Consider the following 22736-nt stretch of genomic DNA (forward strand, 5'->3'; position numbering starts at 1 on the left):
TTAAAAGTGATATTTCCAGTGTCTTTAAATCATTGTTATAATTTTAAAAGTATTTAGGGAAATATCATAAAACAGAAAACAGGTTAAAAACGGTCCCCATTCTATGATCCACAGACAGCTACCCTGCGCTGCGCTTGAGGCTGCTTCCGGTTCCTCTCAGGTCTGCTTGCCTTTGTTTTTCATGCGGAATTTTAAAGTTTTCAAAGTCATTTCCTTTTTGCTGTTGACATGCAAGACCCTGAGCTTGTGAGATAGAGCAGGCATTCCTATCAGAAGTCACTCTTACTAGAAACTGCAGAGCCTGTTGGACGGTGAGGTCACTGAGAGCGTACCCACTATTTGAGGACTGGCATTGAATGATTCTGTAAATGCCAAGTCTGTGTTCCTTATGCCAGGTGTAGGTCATGCAGATTACACTCTGAACGAAGTTCTTGCAGGATGTCACATCCTCATGCAACGATCTCGAATCTTCGCCTTTGTCAAATATTTGGGCACTGAATGGAGTTCTTAGGAGCTTGGTCTGACAGCTTAAGTGGGTCATGGGTACCTGACCCCAGATCAAGGTCAGAGACCTGTGACTGGCCAAAAGGGCAGTGTGTAGATGAGCAAGCTGCGACCTCAGTACTTTTTTTCTTATCTTACTTCTCCGCGTTTCCACCCATCTCGGAGACCAATCTCGACATCTCCTCAGCCAGGCAGCTTCCCAGCTAGCCGCTGGCCTGAGTCAAAGGCTGGTGGGCGTGTTCCACGCCTGAGGCGGTGTGTTGGACCTGGTCAAGGCTGGGGAAACCAAACCACTGTATAAAGAGACTGCAGCCACCGGGCAGCACAGGCTTTGCTACGGACCGCTCGCCTCCAGTCCGCTGCTGTGTCCAGAGCCACTCACTACCCGGGAAAGATGGCACCGGTTGCAGGCAAGAAGGCCAAGAGGGTGAGTCTGCAGGGAGCCTGAGAGCGCTCTCAGTACCACCACCAGCTGGGTACCCCCCAACGGTGCCGAGGGGTGCTTGGAGCCCGCCTGTGGCCCAGCATCCTCCTCCTTGGCGGCCTTTGGTCAGAGGGGACACCCAGAACTTTTGTGTGACCCAGGGCTTCTCCTACAGAACGCACTACACTATAGGCAGCCTCTGTCTCCCTGCACCCCACGGCTCCACTTCGGACCATGGTGCACCCCGATGTGTGGGATGATTGCCTTCTGGACCCAAGGCACCCCCGCAGCCACCTCGGAAGTCAGGGCGCCCCCTTCAGCCCCCTCAGACTCTCAACACTTCGTGAGTGCAGCACCCTAAAGACCAGGGAACTCTCCCGAGAAGCTGCTCACAGACCCAGGGTGCAATTTCCTACCCAGTGGAGGTGGCCCTGGCTGGTGGCTTGCGGTGTGTCGGTGCAGGAGGGGCAGGAGGGGCAGGCAGCGGCCGAGCCCGCCTGACTGCCCGACGGTTCCTGGCTCGTGCCACCTCCCACCCGACATCCCGCCAGCTGCGGCCAGGAGGACAGGACCGCGGGGTCGTGATGGTAGGTTTCACCTGCAGTTTGTCTCAACAACCACAGAAAAATGCCTTACACCAAAAATAGTTTCGGAAAAGAATAAGTAGAGTGATTGTAAGACCCTGAGGAAGGGCTGTTCATAGAATTCTAAAAACCGAAATGCCTGCGGGTCGCACTCCTGTCTCACAAGAAGCACGTTGCTGCTTCCCAGGGTACCGCTGGACACAGGAGTTCAGTACAAAGCAGACCTTCTTCTGGGTTAGGGAGAGGAGGGATGGACGGGGAGGAGGGAATAAACTTGACTCTGATATCAAACCCAGTCACAGAAGACCCCAGGAGATGTCTGGGAGACAGATGGAGCCAGGCTGATTATACCCCTCAGTACCGCCTCCCCCGCCCCCCAAGCAAGGCATGTCCTGCTGAGAAACACCTGGGTGGCCCAGTTTGTAAAAGGAGAGCCCCCAATTCAGAAAGACACCCCCTCATGGAAGAAAGCTAAGCTTGTTAAAATTTGAGAAGGATGTAAGGCTCATGTTTTTGAATTACTGACAGTCCATTGATGTCCCTTAAAGATTGCAAAGAGGGACTCATCACACACACACACACACACACACACACACACACACACACACACACACACACACACACACACGGAGTTTGGCCCCATTTGTAGAACCATGGATTCTAATCCACTTCCCAAACTAAAGCTTAGAATCTTCTAATGGCATGTGGATGAAATCCCAGGAAAAAGGCAAGAAGACCACAGTTCAAATCCAGCCTAGCCTACACAGTGACACATGTCTGAAAAAACAGTAACTGTGTGTGTGTGTGTGTGTGTGTGTGTGTGTGTGTGTGTGTGTGTGTGTGTGTGTTGGGGGGTGGTCTTTAGAGAATTATCAAGAAACAAGTGGCATAAGGGTGCCTCCCCAATAACCTTGTTTCTGTATAAATGTTAAAACAAGAAACAAGGGCAATAATATGCCTACATATTTGCATTTAAAAGATGTTACAAGGACACATATTCATTGCAAAAAACTGGATAAAACCCAAAGAACAGAGCCTGCAATATTTTGATATTTTTATTCTGCTAGTTACCTAGGCAGATACATACTTTAAAAAATAAAATGATATTACATATACTCCTTTGTAATAATTCTTCACACACACACACACCAACTAACCTTTTCATAGCACATTCCACTGTTTAGCTTAGGAACAAAGAAATTCTGATGTCTACGTAACTAAAGACTTAGTAGAGTCTAAGTGTATGCTGATAACCACTCAGCCATATGATTGGCATAATAATTAAATCACCACTCCCCCTATTTCCAAAGATCAGATTTCTGGCTATGCTGTGTATTAAAGTGCTGTGGTACTAAATTTGAAAACATGTTCAGGGAGAGCTGTTAACTGCCACAATGTCACTAGTTATTTCCACCCAAAGTGAGTCATAGCTTATGTATGGGACCATTGTTCATGTGAGTGATATATACAAACACACACACACACACATAACATACATATACTATATATGTATACATAGTGTATGTATATATGTGTGTATATGCATACATATACTTGTTAATTTGTATATATATACACATATATACTTGTTAATTTAAGATGTAGTGTTTAGACACATTGTAGTCATGATGAATATTTGGATTTCAAAATTGCACATGAGCAATTCTATATCTTTATAGCTGTTTGTTAACTCCCAGACTTCCAGACTAAGGCAATAGGTAGCATACACCCCCATGTAATTTCCAGTTCCACAGTGAAAATGTCAATGGTTTCTGAGCACTTGCTGTCAGAAGGCATGGGGTGGGGCTGTGGAGGGTTGAAATGAAGGAGGCGCTAAGAAAATGGACAGGAATTTTGGTGCAAAAGCCTGTGATTCCTCATGCTGTTTATGTAGCCCATGCTCTCTTCTCCTTTCTAAAAATCTGCAGATGTGGCTAGTAAACAGAATGGAATAAGTGTGCACATACCAATGTATCCCTCAGAATTATTCAGAGCTGCCCCTCCCTCCCTCACCTCCTGAAATGAAATCTAGAAACCATTTAAGGATGCAAGTGATAAGGATCTTGAATAAATTATTCAGAGACTTTCATTCCCCATTTCTAAAATCAAAGAAAGAACTTGAAGATATGGTATGTTTAATTTAAAATTCGTGATTCTTAGAAACTGGAAAAACAGTTATACTAGTAAATTACCTTCACATCCATAAAACTCCTTTCCAATTCACAGTTCAAAATTCATCTCTTGCACCTGGGCACAGTGGCAATTGTTCCACAGCACTGAAATGGAGTAGCTATGGAGAGTGGACTGGAAGTCATCTCATGAACGCTGTGCCTGTCGCTTCCCTGTTCTTGGCATGGAGTACAGGATGCACGTAGTTACAGACTCCTGGGTGCATAACAGATCTGCTGTTGCAGAGGACGCCAAGAACAGAGCCCATAAGAGATTTGGCCACCTCTGTTCTAGCTGTCCCAGGTGTCATGTGACTTTTCGGTCTTCTACCGCAGCACTCTATGCTACCCCCACATCTTTGGCAGTGTTAAGCCTCTCTCTCATTATTGATAGAGCAAGAAGATGGGCTGTCATCCTTTAAGAACACGCACCCCTGGTGATGTATCTCAGTAGCAGAGTCTTGCCGAGCATGCACAGCTCCTGAGCTAAGTTTCCAGCACTTCTAAAAAAGAAAAAAGATGGGCTTTCTCCGAGTGGCCATAGTCTACAATCTATTGCATATTTTATAAGGAATTAGAGGAAAAGAATTTAAGGATCCCAACCCCCCCAATAATAAATGATTAATAAAATTGAAATCCCAATTGCCCTAATTTGCTCATTATTCACTGTTTATGAACTGAATTATTATATTATGCCCATAAGTATGCAAAATTTAAAAATATATATACAAATGGGAAAAATTTGTGTTTTTTTTTTTTATCCTGTTGGGGATAGAACCCTCAGCCTCGGGCATGTTAGGCAAGTGCTCTACCACTGTGCTGTAGCTCCAAGTAATTTATCATGTGTACTGAAAGACTTCCAGGCTATGCACATACCCACAAACCCAGCACATACACATGAATATACCAATTTTTCAATAGCTGAGCATTCTAAATAAAGTAATGTATAAAACCCATAATAAATTAATGTATACAATATAAATATATTTTTCTGATATTGATGCAAAAACACAGCTCTTACCTAACAGTTTATTCTGGAGTCACTCTGAGTGGTTATGGCTCAAGTCACTCTAGATTCCACATTCCATTATCGTACCAGCTTGACAAAGTTTTATAGCCATACAACAAAGACATTCGTAAGCAAAGGCACTCTTTAAATACATTGGTGGAAATGTTAGGTAGGCCAGTTACAGCAAAGCAGAGAAACTCTGTTATCAGCCTCAGACACTATCTGACAGCATTCATAGCCCTTTGGTTGGTTGGAAACTGGGGGTCTGTTGGAACATTCCAGAGGATTTACCTAAGTGTCACAAAGATGTTAGGTCATGTACAGAGGAAGACAATTAATGACCATTAAGAGGATGATTTGGCTCTGGACTTGCAACATTTCAAACTCTCCTCGTCACTGAAGTTTTCTTTTTCTTTTTCTTTTTTTAATGTATGTTTATTGCTCTATCTGCATGTACACCTTTATGTCAGATGAGGGCATCAGACCCACCCACCCCCACTATAGATAGCTGTGAGCCACCATGTGGTTGCTGGAAATTGAACTCAGGACCTCTGGAAGAACAGCCAGTGCTCCTAACCATTGAGCCATCTCTCCAGCCCCATCACTGATGTTCTAGTTAGCCAGTCATCCTCGCAAAGGTGGAAAGGCATTCACACTAAGAGTGCTAGAGACACTATACTTCTCAGGAATACATGTGCAAAATCACCGAAGATAGAAAGTGTCTTTGAAACTCAACTCCCTCCTCTCCTCGTCTGTAAATTCAGGGAATCTTAGAACGTTTAAACGCTGGAGAAGTTGTGATCGGAGATGGAGGATTTGTCTTTGCGCTGGAAAAGAGGGGCTACGTCAAGGCCGGACCCTGGACCCCGGAAGCTGCTGTGGAGCACCCGGAGGCAGGTTGGTGCACGCTCCATTGAAAACTTCGATAATGTGTGCTATGTTGAATGAACCTCAAGAGCCAACCACGAGGCAGGTGCATGCTTGCAATGTTTCCTATGCCTGCTGTTGACCCTGAGCACTGGCAGCCATCGGTGCAGATTCGCAGGCTGCAAAGCACAAAGGCTGTCCCTGCTTCTACAGACAACCCACCACCTGGTCCCGGCCCTTCACTTTAGATGAGTCTAGAACGTGGATCATCACCTTTTTCTCTGCCCCTCTCCCCCCTCACCAATCTCTGTGTATTCACTGTTCATACGGACAATCCACCCAGCAGTTTGGTAACGCCTGAATCTCCTCTTCAGGGAACTTTCCCCTTGTCATACCTCTGCCACCCACCCTAAAATTTACCATTACCAGGAGATGTCCACACAGGATGCGCTGACAACAAGCCGCCTCTTGACGCCCACCTCTTGTCTTCCTGTCCCTCTCTGTAGTCCTCCCATTCCTCCATCTCATGAAGACCCTCCATCTTTTGTTCCAACCAAACTCTGATCATTCTCCCTCATGGGCCTGTCCTTCTCTTGTACATGTCAGGGTCCGTGGTACCACATCATGTCCCTCCATCGTATATTTAACAACTAGCTCCGTTCACATTACTTCAGCCCAGGCCTGTTTGCAGTCAACTACCTGCCTGTCTCTACCCATTCCACGCACCTTATTCCCATTTGACTTTTTAAACCACCAATCAATAGTAACCAGGAAGGAACAATTGCTGTCTTCCAAGGCAGAGGTCTCTACAGATTCTTTTTTGTTTGTTTGTTTTTGTTTTCTTGAGACAGGGCTTCTCTGTGTAGCTTTGGAGCCTGTCCTGGATCTCGCTCTGTAGACCAGGCTGGCCTCGAACTCACAGAGATCTGCCTGCCTCTGCTTCCCGAGAGCTGGGATTAAAGGTCTTTGCCCCCACTGCCAAGTTCTCTGCAGATTTCTAAGCAAAAGGAAAGCATTCATCTTTAAATGGGAGGAACTGGGACTGGACAAATGTCTCAGTCGTAGTTGTACTTTCTCGTCGGGACCACCAGCTCACAAACAATGATATGGAGACTTCTTACTAATTATGAAAGCTTGGCCTTCGCTTAGGCTTTTCCCCAGTAGTTCTTCTAACTCAATGAACCTGCTGCGATTAACCTACATTCTGCCTCGTCATTTGCTTACCTCTCCTCTGTACGGCATGTCTGATTGGTTTCACATTTTGCTGGCATCTGCCCGCCTCCCAGAGTTCTCTCTCTCCCTGGAAATCCTGCCTATTCTCTTCTGCCTAGCGACTGGCCACTCTGCTCTTTATTACACCAATCACAGCCATACCTCTTCACTCAGTGTACAAATATCCCACAACCCTTGTGCTGCTCCTCAAGCACAAGGACCTGAATTCTGCCCCCACCCCATAACACAACCCACATAAAAAGGTAGATGCCTGTAATCCAAACACTGGGGAGGCATCAATGGAGGATCTCCGATGCTTGCTAGCAAACCAGTGAGCTTTGGGTTCAGTGAGAGACCCCATGTCAAAAAGTTAGGTAGAAAGCAATTGAGAAAGACATTCATTATCAACCTCTGGAACACACACACACACACACACACACACACACACACACACACACCTGTGTGGGGCGTTTACCCAACCACCCCCACAGTTCCCCAGAGTTTTCTTGAGTGCGAGCAGCAGGAAATATTAGATAGAAGGATTCATTGCGGAGAATCTTGAGGAGATAAACAGATAGAAAATAAAGGATAGCCTCGAGAGGGCCTGGAACCTATTCCAACAGGCCCCGACTGTCTCTGCCCCAGGGTTTTTATAGAGACGCCAGGGGGTGGAGCAAAAGACCTCCACCCCCAGCACAGCCAAGTGCAGACCATCTCAGACACCTGCACTCAGGCCCGTGGTCCTAATCATCCTCTATGTGGACCTGCTGGGTAAAGCCACGAGGAACCCGAGAACGGGCTCCCACACACCTGGAATGAATTACTTCTCTGGCCCAGAGCATTCTGGAAGGGATCTGTGTTCTCAGAGTTCTTGCATGAATCGACTCACACGTTATCACCCCTGTCTTGAGGTCCCATTTCTCTCTAATCGGTACCCTGACTTTAGCGTAGCAGGCCTGTCTGGTTGATACTCCAGCCTTCAGGAGCTCCGCTTCTGTGTAACTTTGGTGCTAGATGGTTAGCTCTTTCTGCTCTCTAGATACAGGAGATGAGCCTCTACCAAGCCTTCCAGGAGGTCCTGACCTCCACACTCTGCCTTCAGCTGGGATAATTTACCCTGAATCCTTCACTATCTTCTTCTAGTCTGTTGATGGCACTCCACAGCAGATAGAACATGGCCGCAGACCTCTCATCCATCTGGGAAACTGTCCCTTTTGCCCCCCTTTTCAGGGGCAGTCACCACAGTTCACCAGAGGTGAACATTTTCATTGTATCTCCCTGTGAGCCTGCCAGGAGCTACCAATGACGAGGGTGGGGTACTCACTCCTGGTGGGTGGGAATGCTTATCATTGGCTTGAGGAAACTACTGAAAAACATTTTGAAGTTGGAGCTCCTTCAGGCCATCACCCCCAACACTGCAAAGGAAAAACAGAAAGAAAGCCAAAAGAAACTGTTCATTTTCTGTCTGTAGCAGGGTCAGAAAAGACAGATCTGTAACACATCCTTCCTGGGACCATTCTTACAGGATGGTGGCTGTGTTTGCCTTTTCGGGGAAGGTTTTATATATATATATATATATATATATATATATATATATATATATATATATATATATATATATATATTTGAAACATTGATGCTGAGGGCTGGGGGGATGTAGCTAAGTATTAGAATACTTGCCTGACATACAGAAAGACCTGGGTTTACGCCTTAGTACCGTGCAAAAACAAGAAGAAAAAATACTCACTCTCTGAATGGGTGGGGTGATCAGTTGCATGTATATTTTATGCAAATAAAACTATGTGTCTACCGGTGATTTTTTTTTTGTTAAGTTTGACTGAGCAGTAGCTAGAATTGACAGAGGCCCTGAGGAGGTTTCCTGTAAGCTGGACTTGATGTGAAACACTTTATGCAAGTGCAGCAAGACCTGAATGTTCAGTGCTGGAGGCAGAACCAGAAAGGAAAGGCTGTGTTATGGTCCCATGACCCCCATGCAAACCACGTGGGGATCAGATGTAGGCCCTGAGTTCTAGAAATGTGAGGATTTCAGAAAGTTGCTTCTATAGTGCATATGCTGCATGTTGTACAATACTCCCATAGGGTCCTACAGCAACCCCCTCAATTAAATGTGTTGACCCCCAAACCCCCGTACTGGGGATTGAACTCAGGGTTTCAGACATGCTAGGCTTGTGCTTTATCATGGAATTACCTCTTCAGCCCTGGATTATGTTTTATTCATATGTTCTATTCATTTGTATTTTTTGAGACAGAGTGTCCCTAAGTTCCCTAGGCTGGCCTGAAACTCATGATCCTTCTGCTCAGCCTCCAGTGCTGGGTTTACCAAATCCACTACACCCAAACCTCATTACTTTAAACATCAATGTATATGAGTACTGACACCCATACTTTCGTGTTAGTTCAGGTCACCTTTTGCTCCCAAGTGATGTTTCTGCCAACTTAATATTCCACTGGATTATAGTTTTGACTTGATAAAGCAGTGATTCTCAACCTGTGGGTCGCAGCCTCTTGTGGGTCAAATTACCCGTTCACAGGGGTGCCTAAGACCATCAGAAAACACAGAGATTTACATTATGACTCATAACTAGCAAAATCACAGTTATGAAGTAGGAATAAAAATAATTTTATGGTTGGGGCTCACCACAGCATGAGGAACTGTATTAAAAGGTGGCAGCATTAGGAAGGTTGAGAACCACTGTTGTAGAATAGGCTTGAAATTTCAAAAACTTGGATTTCTCAACTGGACATGGAGGCACACACCTTTAATCCCAGCACTCAGGAGGCGGGGGGCAGGGGGATCTCTGTGAGTTCTAGGCCAGCCAGGACTGCATAGTGAGAGCCTGTCTCAAAAGAGAGAGAGAGAGAGAGAGAGAGAGAGAGAGAGAGAGAGAGAGAGAGAGAGAATGAAGGAACAAATTGGTTGAAAGTAAAGAGATGTCTCAGTTATTTGGGCTCCCTAGGAAAGTCTATAAAAACATAGACTTTCTGTATTATAGAATGTACGTGTACACAAACAGGTACACAAACATCTCCTTCCAGGATGTTTTCGTGGGCTTTCTAGAAATCCACTCGTGGACCACCTTGGTGGACTTTCTGATTATAAATCATGCCATCCTAGTACCTGGGGTCTCAGTCTGTACTCCTAAATCCCCGGTAAAATTCCTCTCCAACTCCAGCAGCTCAGCGTTAGTTTGATAGGGGCTCCCTATGTGCTGTTTTTATCTGATTCCAGGGCTAATTAAAACGAGCTTTAAAGCTTAGGTGCGTGGTTAAGTTCCTTTCCCACGGAGAGCTGAAGTTCCCGTGATTAAAAGAGAGGAAAATCATGAAAGGGTTGGCTTCAAGCTTGGGAAGCTGTTTTCTAAAGTAGGGGAGCTTTTTTCTCACTGGTTCGTCCATTCAAAAACAAAAAACCGTGGGTTTCTGCAGTCTAGGCACTCAACTGGAGCATAGGCACCACTCCAGCCTTGCCCTCCAGTGCCCCAGCTCACTTCCCGGTCTCTGACACAGCTGCCCTCATCTGGGTTTTATAGGCCTCTGACAGTTCAGAACACATTCCAGGGATCTGCAAGGCTGCTGGTCCCTTCCTTTGCCTGGCTAATTCCCCTGACAAACACGAACACTAAGATTCTCATTCTATAAGAGGAGTGCTTCTCATCTGTCTTAGGATGACAGTTCTCAGCAAGGCTTAAACCAAGAATCAACCAGGGAACCTTCAAAAAAATAAAAATGAAAGACAAAAATAATGCCTGAATCCCACCCAAAATGAGCTAGAATATCTGTGGGTTTGACCCTCCCTCACACCTATCATTTTTAAAAAACCTGCAGGGGGCCTGATAAGCACCATAGGTTTAGAGGCAATATTTTAGAGCCAAGTACAGCTTTGTAAATTGAATATAGGTAGCTATGTGGGAGACAGTTTCCACATACGTCTTCAGCCATGAAAGTGTTTCTACTTGCCATTCATCTATGGGCTTAGAGTTGAAGGCAGTGCTCCAATTCCCATTTTACTGAACATTCACATTCTCTCTGTCTCTGTCTCTCTCTCTCTCCTAAGATTTATTATTTATTAATTATATGCATGAGGTGAGGAGGTACCCTGGGAGGCCAGAAGAGGTCATCAGATCCACTGGACCCAGAGTGACAGGCGGTTTGTAAGTCTCCTGGCCTGGGTGCTGGGAACCAAACACAGGACCTTTGCAAAGGCAGCTGGTGCTCTTAATCCGTGACCCACAGAATCATCTTTTAATGCTGGAGGACACTGATTCACCACTGTAATCCCAGCACCTGAGAAATAGCGGCAGAAGGATCAGTTGGAGGTTATCCTTAGCTCCAGAACAAGTTTGAGGCTAGCTTAGGCTACATGAGACCGGTTTTAGTTACTTTTCTATTACTGTGACAAAACACCATGATCAGAGCAACTTAGAAAAGAAAGCATTTAATTACACTTACAGTTTTAGTCCATGATGACAGAGAAAAGGCATGGTAGCAAGTTGCCAAAGCAGCAGCTGAGAGCTCATCTCTCTGTCTCTGTCTCTGTCTCTCTCTGTCTCTGTCTCTCTCTGTCTCTCTGTTTTTTTTGAGGCAGGGTTTATCTGCATAGCCCTGGCTGTCCTGGAATTAGCTCTGTAGATCAGGCTGGCTTCAAACTCTGCCTCCAGAGTACCGGGCTTATAGGCACGCATCACCACAACCCTGCTGAGAGCTTCACATTCTCATAAGAAGGAGGCAAAGTGAACCCCCAAATGGGGAGAGTCTTTTTAAATCTCAAAACCAAGCCCCAATGACACACCCCCTCCAACAAGGCCACACCTCCCAATCCTTTCTAAGTAGTTCTACCAACTGGGAACCAAGAATTCAAACACATGAGCCTATGGGGGCCATTTTCATTCAAACCATCACAAGACCCTTTCTCAAAACACAATCAAACAGAAACTCAAAATGATCATTCAGAAAACACTGGGCTAATCACACATATCCCTGAGGTCCAGAGCATAATCTTTGGGGTGTCAGACTCGTAGGCCATTTGTACTCAACTGGTGTCCTGACACTTCCCACACATCTCTTCAGTCTTCATCTAGACTTCCTTCATCCCCCAAATGCCAAAGCTGATCCTACCTTGTGTTTGCTCAGGCTGCTCCCTCTACAGGGGCTTGCCTTCCCACTTCCACCCTGTAAGAACCTGGAACTCCAACATGCAGCCCAATGACTTCTCTTCCTGTGGTAGTGAGCAGCTCCTACAGAGCCCCTCCACACACTGCTTCAGTCAGGTGTCCTCGAATGGATCATGAGATATTCCCAAGGACGAGAAAGCAGATTGGTCTCCTCGTGTTGATTAGTGCCTTCCGCAACGAGTCATGGACAAGTTGACAAGGAGCAAACTAAACCAAGAACACATGGGGGAGAGGGGCAAATTCAGTGCCATGGGCCCTACCCCCTGCCCTCTCCAACCACCCAACCATCTAGCCACAGCAGCTTGGAGAGAGGTTCCAGGAGACCCAGGTTGCCCCCTCCCTAAGCCCAGTGTGAATGCCAGGCTGCTGAAACAGCCATTTTGATGTTTGTTCACCTGAGAGCCCCTAGAAAGCCTTGCGCGTGGGTGTGTGGGTGGAATCACGGATCTGCTTGTGCTCTCCTCCAGTTCGCCAGCTTCACAGGGAGTTCCTCAGAGCCGGATCAAACGTCATGCAGACCTTCACTTTCTACGCCAGTGAAGACAAGCTGGAGAACAGAGGGAACTACGTGGCAGAGAAGATATCTGTGAGTGCCACCCGCCATGGCCACTACCTGTGAAGGACACCACAGATACTCCACTCCACAAGTTCCCACAGAGAAAATCTAGAGTTTTGTTCTATCACCAAAATAAGAGACATGTGACTCGCATTCTCAGGGCCGAGGTGCTCTCTCTAAGATGAATGGGAAGGCATTTCGGAGGCAGATTAAAGTCTACTCAACAATGTGTCCTGCTCCTACGTTGCTAAACAAAGTGGCATCTTTGCAGGTCCATACATCCCCACACACTCCTTTTTGAGACAGAATCTTACTATGCAGCCAGGCTGGCCTCGAACTCACAGAGATCCACCTGCCTCTGCCTCCCGAGTGCCGGGATCAAAGGCGTGCAGAATACAGGGGACAGCAAGCCTGAGCACTGCCCAGTTCAGCGGCAGTCGCTTCTGTCATTGCCAAACCCTTTGCTCATCAGGGCTGAGATTTTGTCATATCTAAAACCAATTGGGGGCTCTGAAATCCTGACAGTCTGAATGACCTGTGGTGCTGGGTGTCCTGGGGTTTTGTTCATTTTTGTTGTTGTTTGGGAAGGTGGTTGGTTTGTTTTGCTTTATTTTTTTAAGATTAATTTATTTATTACATATACTACTGTATATGTCTGCATGTATGCCTGCAGGCCAGAAGAGGGCACCAGATCTCATTACAGGTGGTTATTAGCCACCATGTGGTTGCTGGGAATTGAACTCAGGACCTCTGGAAGAGCAGTCAGTGCTCCTAACCTCTGAGCCATATCTCCAGCCCGCTGTTTTGCTTTATTTTTTAAGGATAAAATGGGATTTTGTGGCCGTTGTCTGTAGTGAGGGGTGGAACCCAGTACCTCAAACATGCTAGTCAAGAGCCCTGCCCACAAGCTACACCCCAGATCAGGTGGCCCCACATGCACTCCTGGGCACTCAAGAGACTGAGTTGAGAGGGTCGCTTGAAGGTGACAGGATGAGACTATCTCAGCACAAAACAAGCTAGCCCGGGTTGTGCATGCCTGTGATCCCCGCACTTGGGAGATGAAGGCAGGGGTATCAGGAGTTCAAGAACACCCTGGGCTAAGTGTGATTCTACTTCAAAAAACCAAACAGAAATGCCATCCTCCAGGCCGGCTCAATCTTAAACGTCTAAATGATTAGAATGGGCCTTACTCGGTATGTATTTATTGTGTAAGAAATACACAGTAGTCATGAATTTGGTCATCATTCTAATTGGATTTTAGTCTTATTAATCATAAAGGCTATTATCTCCTGTCACCACCACAATAATTTGCTAAGTATTGATCTAGGTGCAGGTTTGGAATTGGAAAATTCTGCATTAGTCCTTTTCATGTAAAAACTGTTTTCATATAAAATCTCATCGATTTTTGACCAAGAGCTGTAGACTCGATGTTACCACTGCCTTGCCATTGTCTTCGTGATTGTTAATGTAGTTTTACAAAGTTCAGGACTCAATAAACCATTGATCTACACAACCCTTGTTTTCTGAGATAAAAACAATGATTTTAAAAATAAAATCGAAAGGCAGGCATGTAACTAATCATTTTTTCTTCAGTTTCGCGTGTAAATTTAGATGTGTCCTCTCCTCACCCACTCTAGGGGCATAAGGTCAATGAAGCTGCCTGTGACATTGCCCGTCAGGTGGCTGATGAAGGGGATGCCTTGGTTGCGGGAGGGGTGAGCCAGACGCCTTCATACCTCAGCTGTAAGAGTGAAACAGAAGTTAAAAAAATATTCCAGCAACAGCTGGAGGTCTTCATGAAGAAGAATGTGGACTTCCTCATTGCTGAGGTAAGCAAGGATAATCCATGACCGGACGAAACCCCTTTCTCTAGCCTTCTGCTCTCTCCATGTCAACGTGGGGTGGTGTTCAGATCTCAACACAGAGCAATACTATTTAGCTTTGAGATATTTTTCCATCTAAGACTTCTGCTAATGTTGACTCAATTCACTGAATACAGTAGATTATCATCAAACCTTTTTCTTTGATTCACACTAAGGAACTGTCAACTCCATTCTATTCTGCATCAAAACTGCTTAGTAAATGGGTTACCATTAGACAGTTCCTCAGGTAATAGCAGAGTGGCATTCTTACTGCTTTGTGGGAAACATGATTAAAATGTTCTTCCCTTCACTGATTTCAGTATTTTGAACATGTGGAAGAAGCTGTGTGGGCGGTAGAAGCATTAAAAACATCCGGTAAACCTATAGCGGCTACCATGTGCATTGGGCCTGAAGGAGACCTGCATGGAGTGTCGCCCGGAGAGTGTGCTGTGCGTCTGGTCAAAGCAGGTAACCATACATTTCCGTCAGTTTGCCACTAGTGACCTTTTAAAATAACATAAAGAAAATGCACTGTTGCAGGAATCAATACATCCTGTGGTATGTGCCAAGGAAATAGACACAGAAAAGCCACAATTTTACTTTGTATACACGTGGAGGGATATCCATGTTCGTGTGTGTGTGTGTGTGTGTGTGTGTGTGTGTGTGTGTGTGTGTGCACATGTGGAGGCCCAAGGTAAACGTTGGCTGTCCTCCTCTGTTGCTTTTTCACCTTATTTCTTAAGACAGGGTCTCTCACTGAACCCGGAGCTCATTGATCAGCTAGACTGGCTTGGCCACTGAGCTCCTGGAAGCCCATCTTGACCACAACAGCACGAAGGCTACAGGCGTGTGCTACTATGACCAGCTCTTTATTTGGCTGCTGGGGTTCTAAAGTTAGGATCCACTGAGCCATCTCCCCAACTCACCAACTTACCTTTTTAAGGAATGGTCAAATTTCATTCTCTAATCCCCAAGCCACAGCAAATGCATGGCAGCCTTTTGAAAGGGGCAGCCAGACATATGGCTGGAGGTTTAATGCTTAGAAACAAGAAGAATGTTCGGGTAAGTCCAAAGAAACGTTAGGAGAAATCGTGTTTTATTTAAACGTGTCTCAAACTGAGAATCTTTAAACATTAATAACTTCAAAGTTAGTTGTCTCTTTGCCAAAGTTTTTCCTTTCTCATAGTGGCTAGCTTGCTTTGCTTCGTGTAATTGGTATAATAAATCAAAAGAAATGTTGATATGAAATACTAACCACCTAATATATCTTTTTATCCAATTTCTGTTCCTAACATTGGGTTTCATTTCAATTAGGAGAAACTCACAGGCTGTTTTCTAAACTGTCGCATTTTAAATCCAAGTTATAACTCAGTGTCAGGGGAAGAACGACCCACTCTGTGAACTAGAGACACTTCAGTGACTTGTTTAATTTACGGTTCTTACCCACCTCGTGATTGTTCATAAAAATCTTTTTCATACTTACCATTAACAGTAACCAATATTTATATTTAGGAAGGAAATGGTATAATACTAACTTTTATGGGAAATATAAAATGAGGAGAGGGGTAAGTTAGCTGTCTACAAGAGGACAAAAGGGAACGCCATCATTTGTGTTGGTAATTGGCAGGCATGCTGGGCCTGCAGCAAGCCCTTCCCCATCATTCTGCTGGCCCTTCACGTCCTGTGCACCAGCAATAAGCCTTCAAAGGTAACCTCACTTATTTCATGTACTGTTTAAACTCTCCCTCCTCCCTAGATTAACATCCGTGAAGGTGGAGAGTAGGTCTGAACACTCTGTGGCTAGGACAGTGCCTGTCACATAACGGACTTTTAATAACCCCTGTCTAATAAACCCAGTCCATCTCCCGATGTTTAGCTCAGATTTTATCTCCGTGTGCCTGACATGGCCAGCCCGGCCCTGAGAGCACATCACTTTCTAGTTATACCACTCATTTGGAATATCTGCAGTTGGCATTTTTCCACCTATGAAAATGTTGGTAGGTCGGATGTATTTAGAATATGCCATGCTAAACCTAGCTGTGCATGGATCTCCACTGCAGACTTAGCAGAATCCTTGACACATCTTTATGTCACGCCAGTATCCAAGAAGGAAATGTGATGTATAGCCATTACCTAGTTTAATTCATCATAAAACCTTACGTTCATGGGCCAAATCTTGGAAAGTACTGAGCTAAAATATAAAGTCTGTGATGTCAGAGATCACATTATATCTATATTTTCTCTTACAAGGAACCTTACGTCTAGCAAGTATCTAATAAATAGCCAATATATAATTAATTAATCGTTATAAAAATTAAACAAAGGAAGAGAAGCTGTGGGCACTCCACGTTCAAAATCAAGGTAAAAAGGTCAAGATCCAGGTGAGAATGGGTGTGGTGTGTGCACACCTGTAACCCAGTGCCAGGGAAGCTGAAGCAGGAGGATGGCTTGGAGTTTGAGACCAGCCTGGGCTACAGAGTGAGACCTAGTCTCACAAAAACTCCAAGTGAAGATGTAAAATAAACAGAGGTAGGTAGGATCGCTCTCTCCGAGCCTGAAGCTTGCCACTTAGGTGGGCTGGGTGGCCAGCAAGCTCCTGCCTGGGATTGGCCTGTCCCCACCCCGCCCCCCACCCCAGTGTGGTGCTTACAGTCTTCCACAGCTTTGCCAGTGGTTTGGTAGGCACCGAATTTGAACTCAGATCCTCTTGTGTTCACAGCAGGTGCCATCTCCCCCAACCTTTTACCAAATGTTTTTAAATTCAAAAAAAGAAAGAAAGAAAGAAAGAAAGAGACTGTAATGGGAAATCCTCTCATGTTGAGAGGATAGAGCAACAGCACGCTGCCCCTTCAAATCTTTTGAATGAGGAAATTTCCAAAATCATACCTAACGATGGCCACCACGGGTCATCCTGGGTCCAGATGCAGGACATAATGACTATAAAAGGATTTTGGGTGGGTTTTTTTTTTTGAGACATCTAAAACATATTTGTCGAATTCAATCAAGCATCACAACAACAGATTTCAGAAGAACACACACGTTTAAGGGTGACAGCTCCGTATAGCTTCCTGTCTGAGAGGCTGATATGCAAATGAGAACTTTGTCCACATGACTGATAGGTGTTAACCAGATTAGTCACCTCAAGTCAGAAGAGGGTTTTTTTCCCCCAAACTACTTGTCCTAGACACAAAATTCTTTCTCAGAAACAGAGTTCAAAAAAAAAAAAAAAAAAAAAACAAAGGACTTTTTCCCTTTCTTCTTTCTGCTGCTGTGCCCAAGAAGTCTTTGTGAACTTATTAAACATGCCTGGTGAGAGAGGACATTTATTCTGGCTTCAGATGAGCAGCGTGATGGTAAACACAGGCGCCAGGCAGCAGCTGGGAGTGTTGAAAAATTATCGTGCTCGCCACATAATGTCAAACCCTGAAAAACTGACGGCTGAAATTGAAAGTAAAAAATAAAAAATAAAGCCTCTAATAATGATTAAAAAAAAAAAAAAAAAAGATGGACAGCCCCACGTACTTAAGTGACACTTCAATTATACCAGACTCTTCCGAGCACTTTTCCCAGAAAACACTTCCTGGCTGCTCGCGATCGCTCTTGCTCAGGGGTGACAGAGGTTAGGGTGAGTGAAGGAAGACCAAATGCTGTCCTTCAATTCATCGCCGGGTACACGCTTCCCGCTGGAGACAGGAGCATTGAACCTGCCAGAACCCAGCATCTCCCCGCAGCTAACCCGCCCCTCCCACCTCCAGGAGCCTCCATCGTGGGGGTGAACTGCCACTTCGACCCCACCACGAGCTTGCAGACCGTGAAGCTCATGAAGGAGGGTCTGGAGGGCGCTCGGCTGAAGGCGTTCCTGATGAGCCAGCCCCTGGCCTACCACACCCCCGACTGCGGCAAACAGGGATTTATCGATCTCCCCGAGTTCCCCTTCGGTAAGACAGACGTCCTTATAAATTGTCTCAGTTATCTTTGCTTGAGAAATCCCAGATGGATTCGTGCAGCCGGAGAGAGAGCTTTTGTCGTGGGAGAGAGATGGCTGTACTGTCATCTCTGGCCCCTCGATTCTGTCCCCGCAGCCAACACTTCACATTAGGCATGGGCGGGGCAGATCGGCCCGCCATGGCAACACCAACCACGAATTTCAGTGCGAACCAGCGGCTGCAGCCTCGGAGTTGATGAAAAGGCCGTCCTCTGGGGTGCGGGGTGGGGGTCTGTAGGGAGCAGGTCCTGATTCTAGCTCTGTTGCCGCGGTGTGTGACCTCAGGAAATATCCTTTCATCCCTTTGCTTTATTTTTTCAATCACAAGAATAAGACTAAATGACTTACTTCCAAAGCCCTATTCCCTCTTTAAAAAGTATGTTAATTGTGTATGTGTGTATGTGTGTGTACGTGTGTGTGAGAGACTGAGAGACAGACAGAGAGAGAGAGAGAGAGAGAGAGAGAGAGAGAGAGAGAGAGAGAGAGAGAGAGAGAGAGAGAGAGAGAGAGAGAGACGTTTACATGTAGACATGTACATACATGTGGAGGCCAGAGAAGGGCATCAGGTATCCTACCCTCTCGTTTTCCACCCTTTTTAAAGATTTATTTCTAATTATGTGTATACAGATGTGTGCCTGTGTGTGGGTATGTGCACTCATGAGTATAGGTGCCGCAGAGTCCAGATATTTGTGAGCCGCCAACATGGTCCCAACCCAGGTCCTCACGCTTGAGCAGGAAGTGTTGTTATTCACTGAGCTGTCTCTCCAGCCTTTCTCATTTTTTTTTTTTTAATAAAAAGAATTCAGACACAATATCATTTGTTCCAGGCCTGGAGCCCAGAGTTGCGACCCGATGGGATATTCAAAAATACGCCAGAGAGGCCTACAACCTGGGCGTCAGGTACATCGGCGGCTGCTGCGGATTCGAGCCCTACCACATCAGGGCGATTGCTGAGGAGCTGGCCCCGGAAAGGGGTTTTTTGCCTCCGGCTTCAGAGAAACACGGCAGCTGGGGCAGTGGTTTGGACATGCACACCAAACCCTGGATCAGAGCAAGGTCAGTCCCTCTCTACTCCAGCGGCTTCCCCTGTGTCCAAACGGGGCCATGGAAGGACCCTTCCCATTCCCTGCACCACGAGGGTGGGCTAGCTCCTCCTCCTCAGAGCCCCTCACAGAGCCGCTCCCAAAGCGTCTTCCCAGGTGATTTAGGGAGCCGACTTCAAGACAGATTGTAATTTAAACAGCGTGCCAATGTGGGTCTGTGCTCCGGTAGAGCACCACCACAGCATGCCGATGTGGGTCTGTACTCCAGTAGAGCACCACCCACGATTCCACTAACGCTGAATCACTTGAATTGTAAAGAGCTGAAGCCGGGTGTAGCGGTGCGTGCCTTTAATCCCAACGCTAGGGAAGCAGAAGCAGTCAGATCTCTGAATCCGAGGCCAGTCTAGACTACAGAACAAGTTCCAAGACAGCCACGGCTACACGGAGAAACGCTGTCTCAAAACAAACAAACAGGCAATGGGATGGGATCACAGAAAAAGGGCTCTGCAGTTAGTTGTTTTTATTCTTTTGGGGGGCCCACCCCCCAGTTCCCAAATAAATCATACACAGAGGCTTAGTCTTACTTATAAATGTCCGGTCTCAGCTTGGCTTGTTTCTTGCCAGCTTTTCTTAACTTAAATTATCCCATCTACCTTTTATCTCTGGACTTTTTCCTTTTCTTAATTCTGCAAATCTTACTTTCACTCCAGTGTGTGACTGGCTGGGTGGCTGGGAGGCTGGGAGGCTGGGTGGCTCGGTGGCTGGGAGGCTGGGTGGCCGGGTGGCTGGCTCCTACCATCCTCCTCTCCTTGTTCTCTTGCTCTTTCTCTTCTTTCTTCTCCCAAGATTTCTCTTTCTATTTATTCTCTCTGCCTGCCAGCCCTGCCTATCCTTTCTCCTGTCTCGCTATTGACTGTCCAGCTCTCTATCAGACCATCAGGTGTTTTAAACAGGTACAGTAACACAGTTCCACAGAATTAAACAATATTCTACAACAGGGCTCTTGAGAGCTGGATTTTGAAGGCTATATAGGATCCCACCCGGTAGAAAAGGAGGATGGGAGCTCCAGGCCAAAAGATCTGGGGTCTGCTCTACCGCTTTCAACAGATGTTGATTCAACACAGATATCTGTCAGGCACGGCTGTGGATGCAGAAGCAACAAGGCACAGCCCGATCCCCAGAGAGCTAGCCTAAAAGACAGAAATGAGCAAGAAAGTTCAAATGGCATGGTGAGTTCAAGTACAGCGGTGCACGGCAGGGTGAGCTCTGAGCTCATGGTCCACTGCGGCAAAAGGCAGAAGGGGGCTAATGGAGGAGCCTATGGAAGGTGAATCTTGAAGGATGAGTTACATGGCCAGACAAAAGGGCAGCCTGAGGGGAGGCAGTAAGCGGTGGAAAGAGGATGGGGTGTTGAGAGAGTCTGAGAGTGGAGATGGAGTTTCCCAGAAAGCAGGCTCCAGGCCGAGGAGCGGTAGGTCCGTTACCATCAGTGTGCTTGCTAGCGTATGGCTTCATCCCCAAGGGGATGTCCAAGAGCTTAGCAAATGCAATGGCCTTTGAGACTCCTGGGCAGGTCTACCAGACACGATGCGGCCAGAAGCTGAAAGAGATGAAATAAAACAAAGAAGGGTAGAGGCAGAATCCAGTCACAGGGACCAGCTTGTCTCCAGATGAGTGTAAATGTGGGTGCAGGGCAAGAGTGACAGAAGGAACTAGGGGTGGATGTGACCGAAGTATGTTATCCGCACATGAGAGTGCCATCATGAAACACATTATTTTACACAATTACTATATTCTAATAAAAGTTCTCTGTGTGGTCCTGGTTGTCCTGGAACGGGCTTTGTAGACCAGGCTGGCCTTGAACTCACAGAGATCCACTTGCTTCTGCCTCTTGAGTGCTGGGATTAAAGGCGTGCGCCACCGCCGCCGCCACCACCACCACCCCCCCCCCCCCAGCTAATAAAAGATTCTTAGATGTGGCCAGGACACAAAGACAGAAAGGTCATATCTATTGGATAGAAACTATCCTGATTCTAAACTGTAGACTTTTGATCTCTATGCTTGGGTTCAAAGAAGATCTAAAGATTTAAGGGGCAAAAATGTCTTAGTCTGGATTAATAAACACGTGTTCGCAGCCGTACTTTCAGAGACTAATAAGGGCTCTGGGGGTGTCCTGGGGATCCTGGTGTGTGCTTTGGGTGTATTGTGGATCCTGATGTGTGTTTTGATTCCCCAGGGCCAGGAAGGAGTACTGGCAGAATCTTCGGATAGCTTCTGGCAGACCATACAACCCTTCAATGTCCAAGCCAGATGCCTGGGGAGTGACCAAAGGGACCTCGGAGTTGATGCAGCAGAAGGAAGCCACCAGTGAGCAGCAGCTGAAGGAACTCTTTGAGAAACAGAAGTTCAAATCTGCACAGTAGCTGCAGGGCCACCATTTGGGGTGAATTCTTCTCTGTCTGGGCCACAGTGTACACAGAGAAGGAAGAGGTGGCTGAAAGGCAACGCTTGTGCCCATACCAGCCTGTACCTATGCTTGGCATTAGCTAGACAAAATAGAATCACGCGTAGCATTTTACAGTTATAAGAGGATGCTCTAGAAGTATACTAGAAACCAAGAGAAGAAAAGTCCACAGTAAATCCTAAACAGATTTTCTAAGTGTCTGCCATGTTAACAGACATTCCAGAGATCACTGCAGCAAAAAGACAAGTCACTCAGATGTTAACCCCACTTCAGGTAGGAGGATGGGACACAGTAGCCACTTAGGGACCACATCATAAACTGCACAGCAACCAACTTTATCTAAGATGCTACTAGCAGTGAACCACGGGGTCTTTGGAGTATGACCCTTGTTAAGAAACATTTTATGTAATAGCCCTGTAAAACAGAACATAGAACCACAAGGAAGAAATGAATAATCCATTCTGGAATTTCTGTTCTATCCCTTTCCATCCCATTTCATTAATAAAGACACGCTGGTTGAAAAGCTTCAAGGCAATTTTTTTGTGGCCCATTGATGGTTTTGATTAATGCTATGGAACACTTCAGATACGGGGCCCACCCAAGGTAAATATATCAGAGAAAACCAATCATATGGGACTAGAATAATTGAAAAAAAAGAGAGATGTGGCCAAGTGTGCTGGCTGCATCATCAGGGGTCTCTAGAGGAATAGAAGTCATAGGATGAATCCATATTTATGAAGAGGGGATTTATTACAGTGGTTTTATGATTTATTACAGTAGTTTACAGGCTGTGGTCTGGCCAGTCCAACAATGGCTGTCTCCCCAGTTCACAAGGCTGGGTATCTCAGCTGGTCTTCAGTATACAT

At 46.0% G+C, this 22736-nt stretch overlaps 1 protein-coding gene across 1 annotated transcript; it reads left to right on the plus strand.

Annotated features, from left to right (window-relative positions):
- The first annotated feature begins 803 nt into the window (after positions 1-803).
- Bhmt (betaine--homocysteine S-methyltransferase) lies at positions 804-22395 on the plus strand. Its single transcript, XM_052742841.1, has 8 exons — positions 804-931; positions 5454-5586; positions 12428-12546; positions 14154-14345; positions 14699-14846; positions 18134-18316; positions 19191-19419; positions 21643-22395. Exons 1-8 carry the CDS (start codon positions 899-901, stop codon positions 21827-21829), a joined length of 1224 nt encoding a protein of 407 aa, XP_052598801.1. The 5' UTR covers positions 804-898; the 3' UTR covers positions 21830-22395.
- The last annotated feature ends 341 nt before the right edge of the window (positions 22396-22736 follow it).

Source organism: Peromyscus californicus, unplaced genomic scaffold (assembly GCF_007827085.1).
Source record: "Peromyscus californicus insignis strain IS unplaced genomic scaffold, ASM782708v3 Scaffold_18__1_contigs__length_77618521, whole genome shotgun sequence".
Classification (NCBI taxonomy): Eukaryota; Metazoa; Chordata; class Mammalia; order Rodentia; family Cricetidae; genus Peromyscus; species Peromyscus californicus.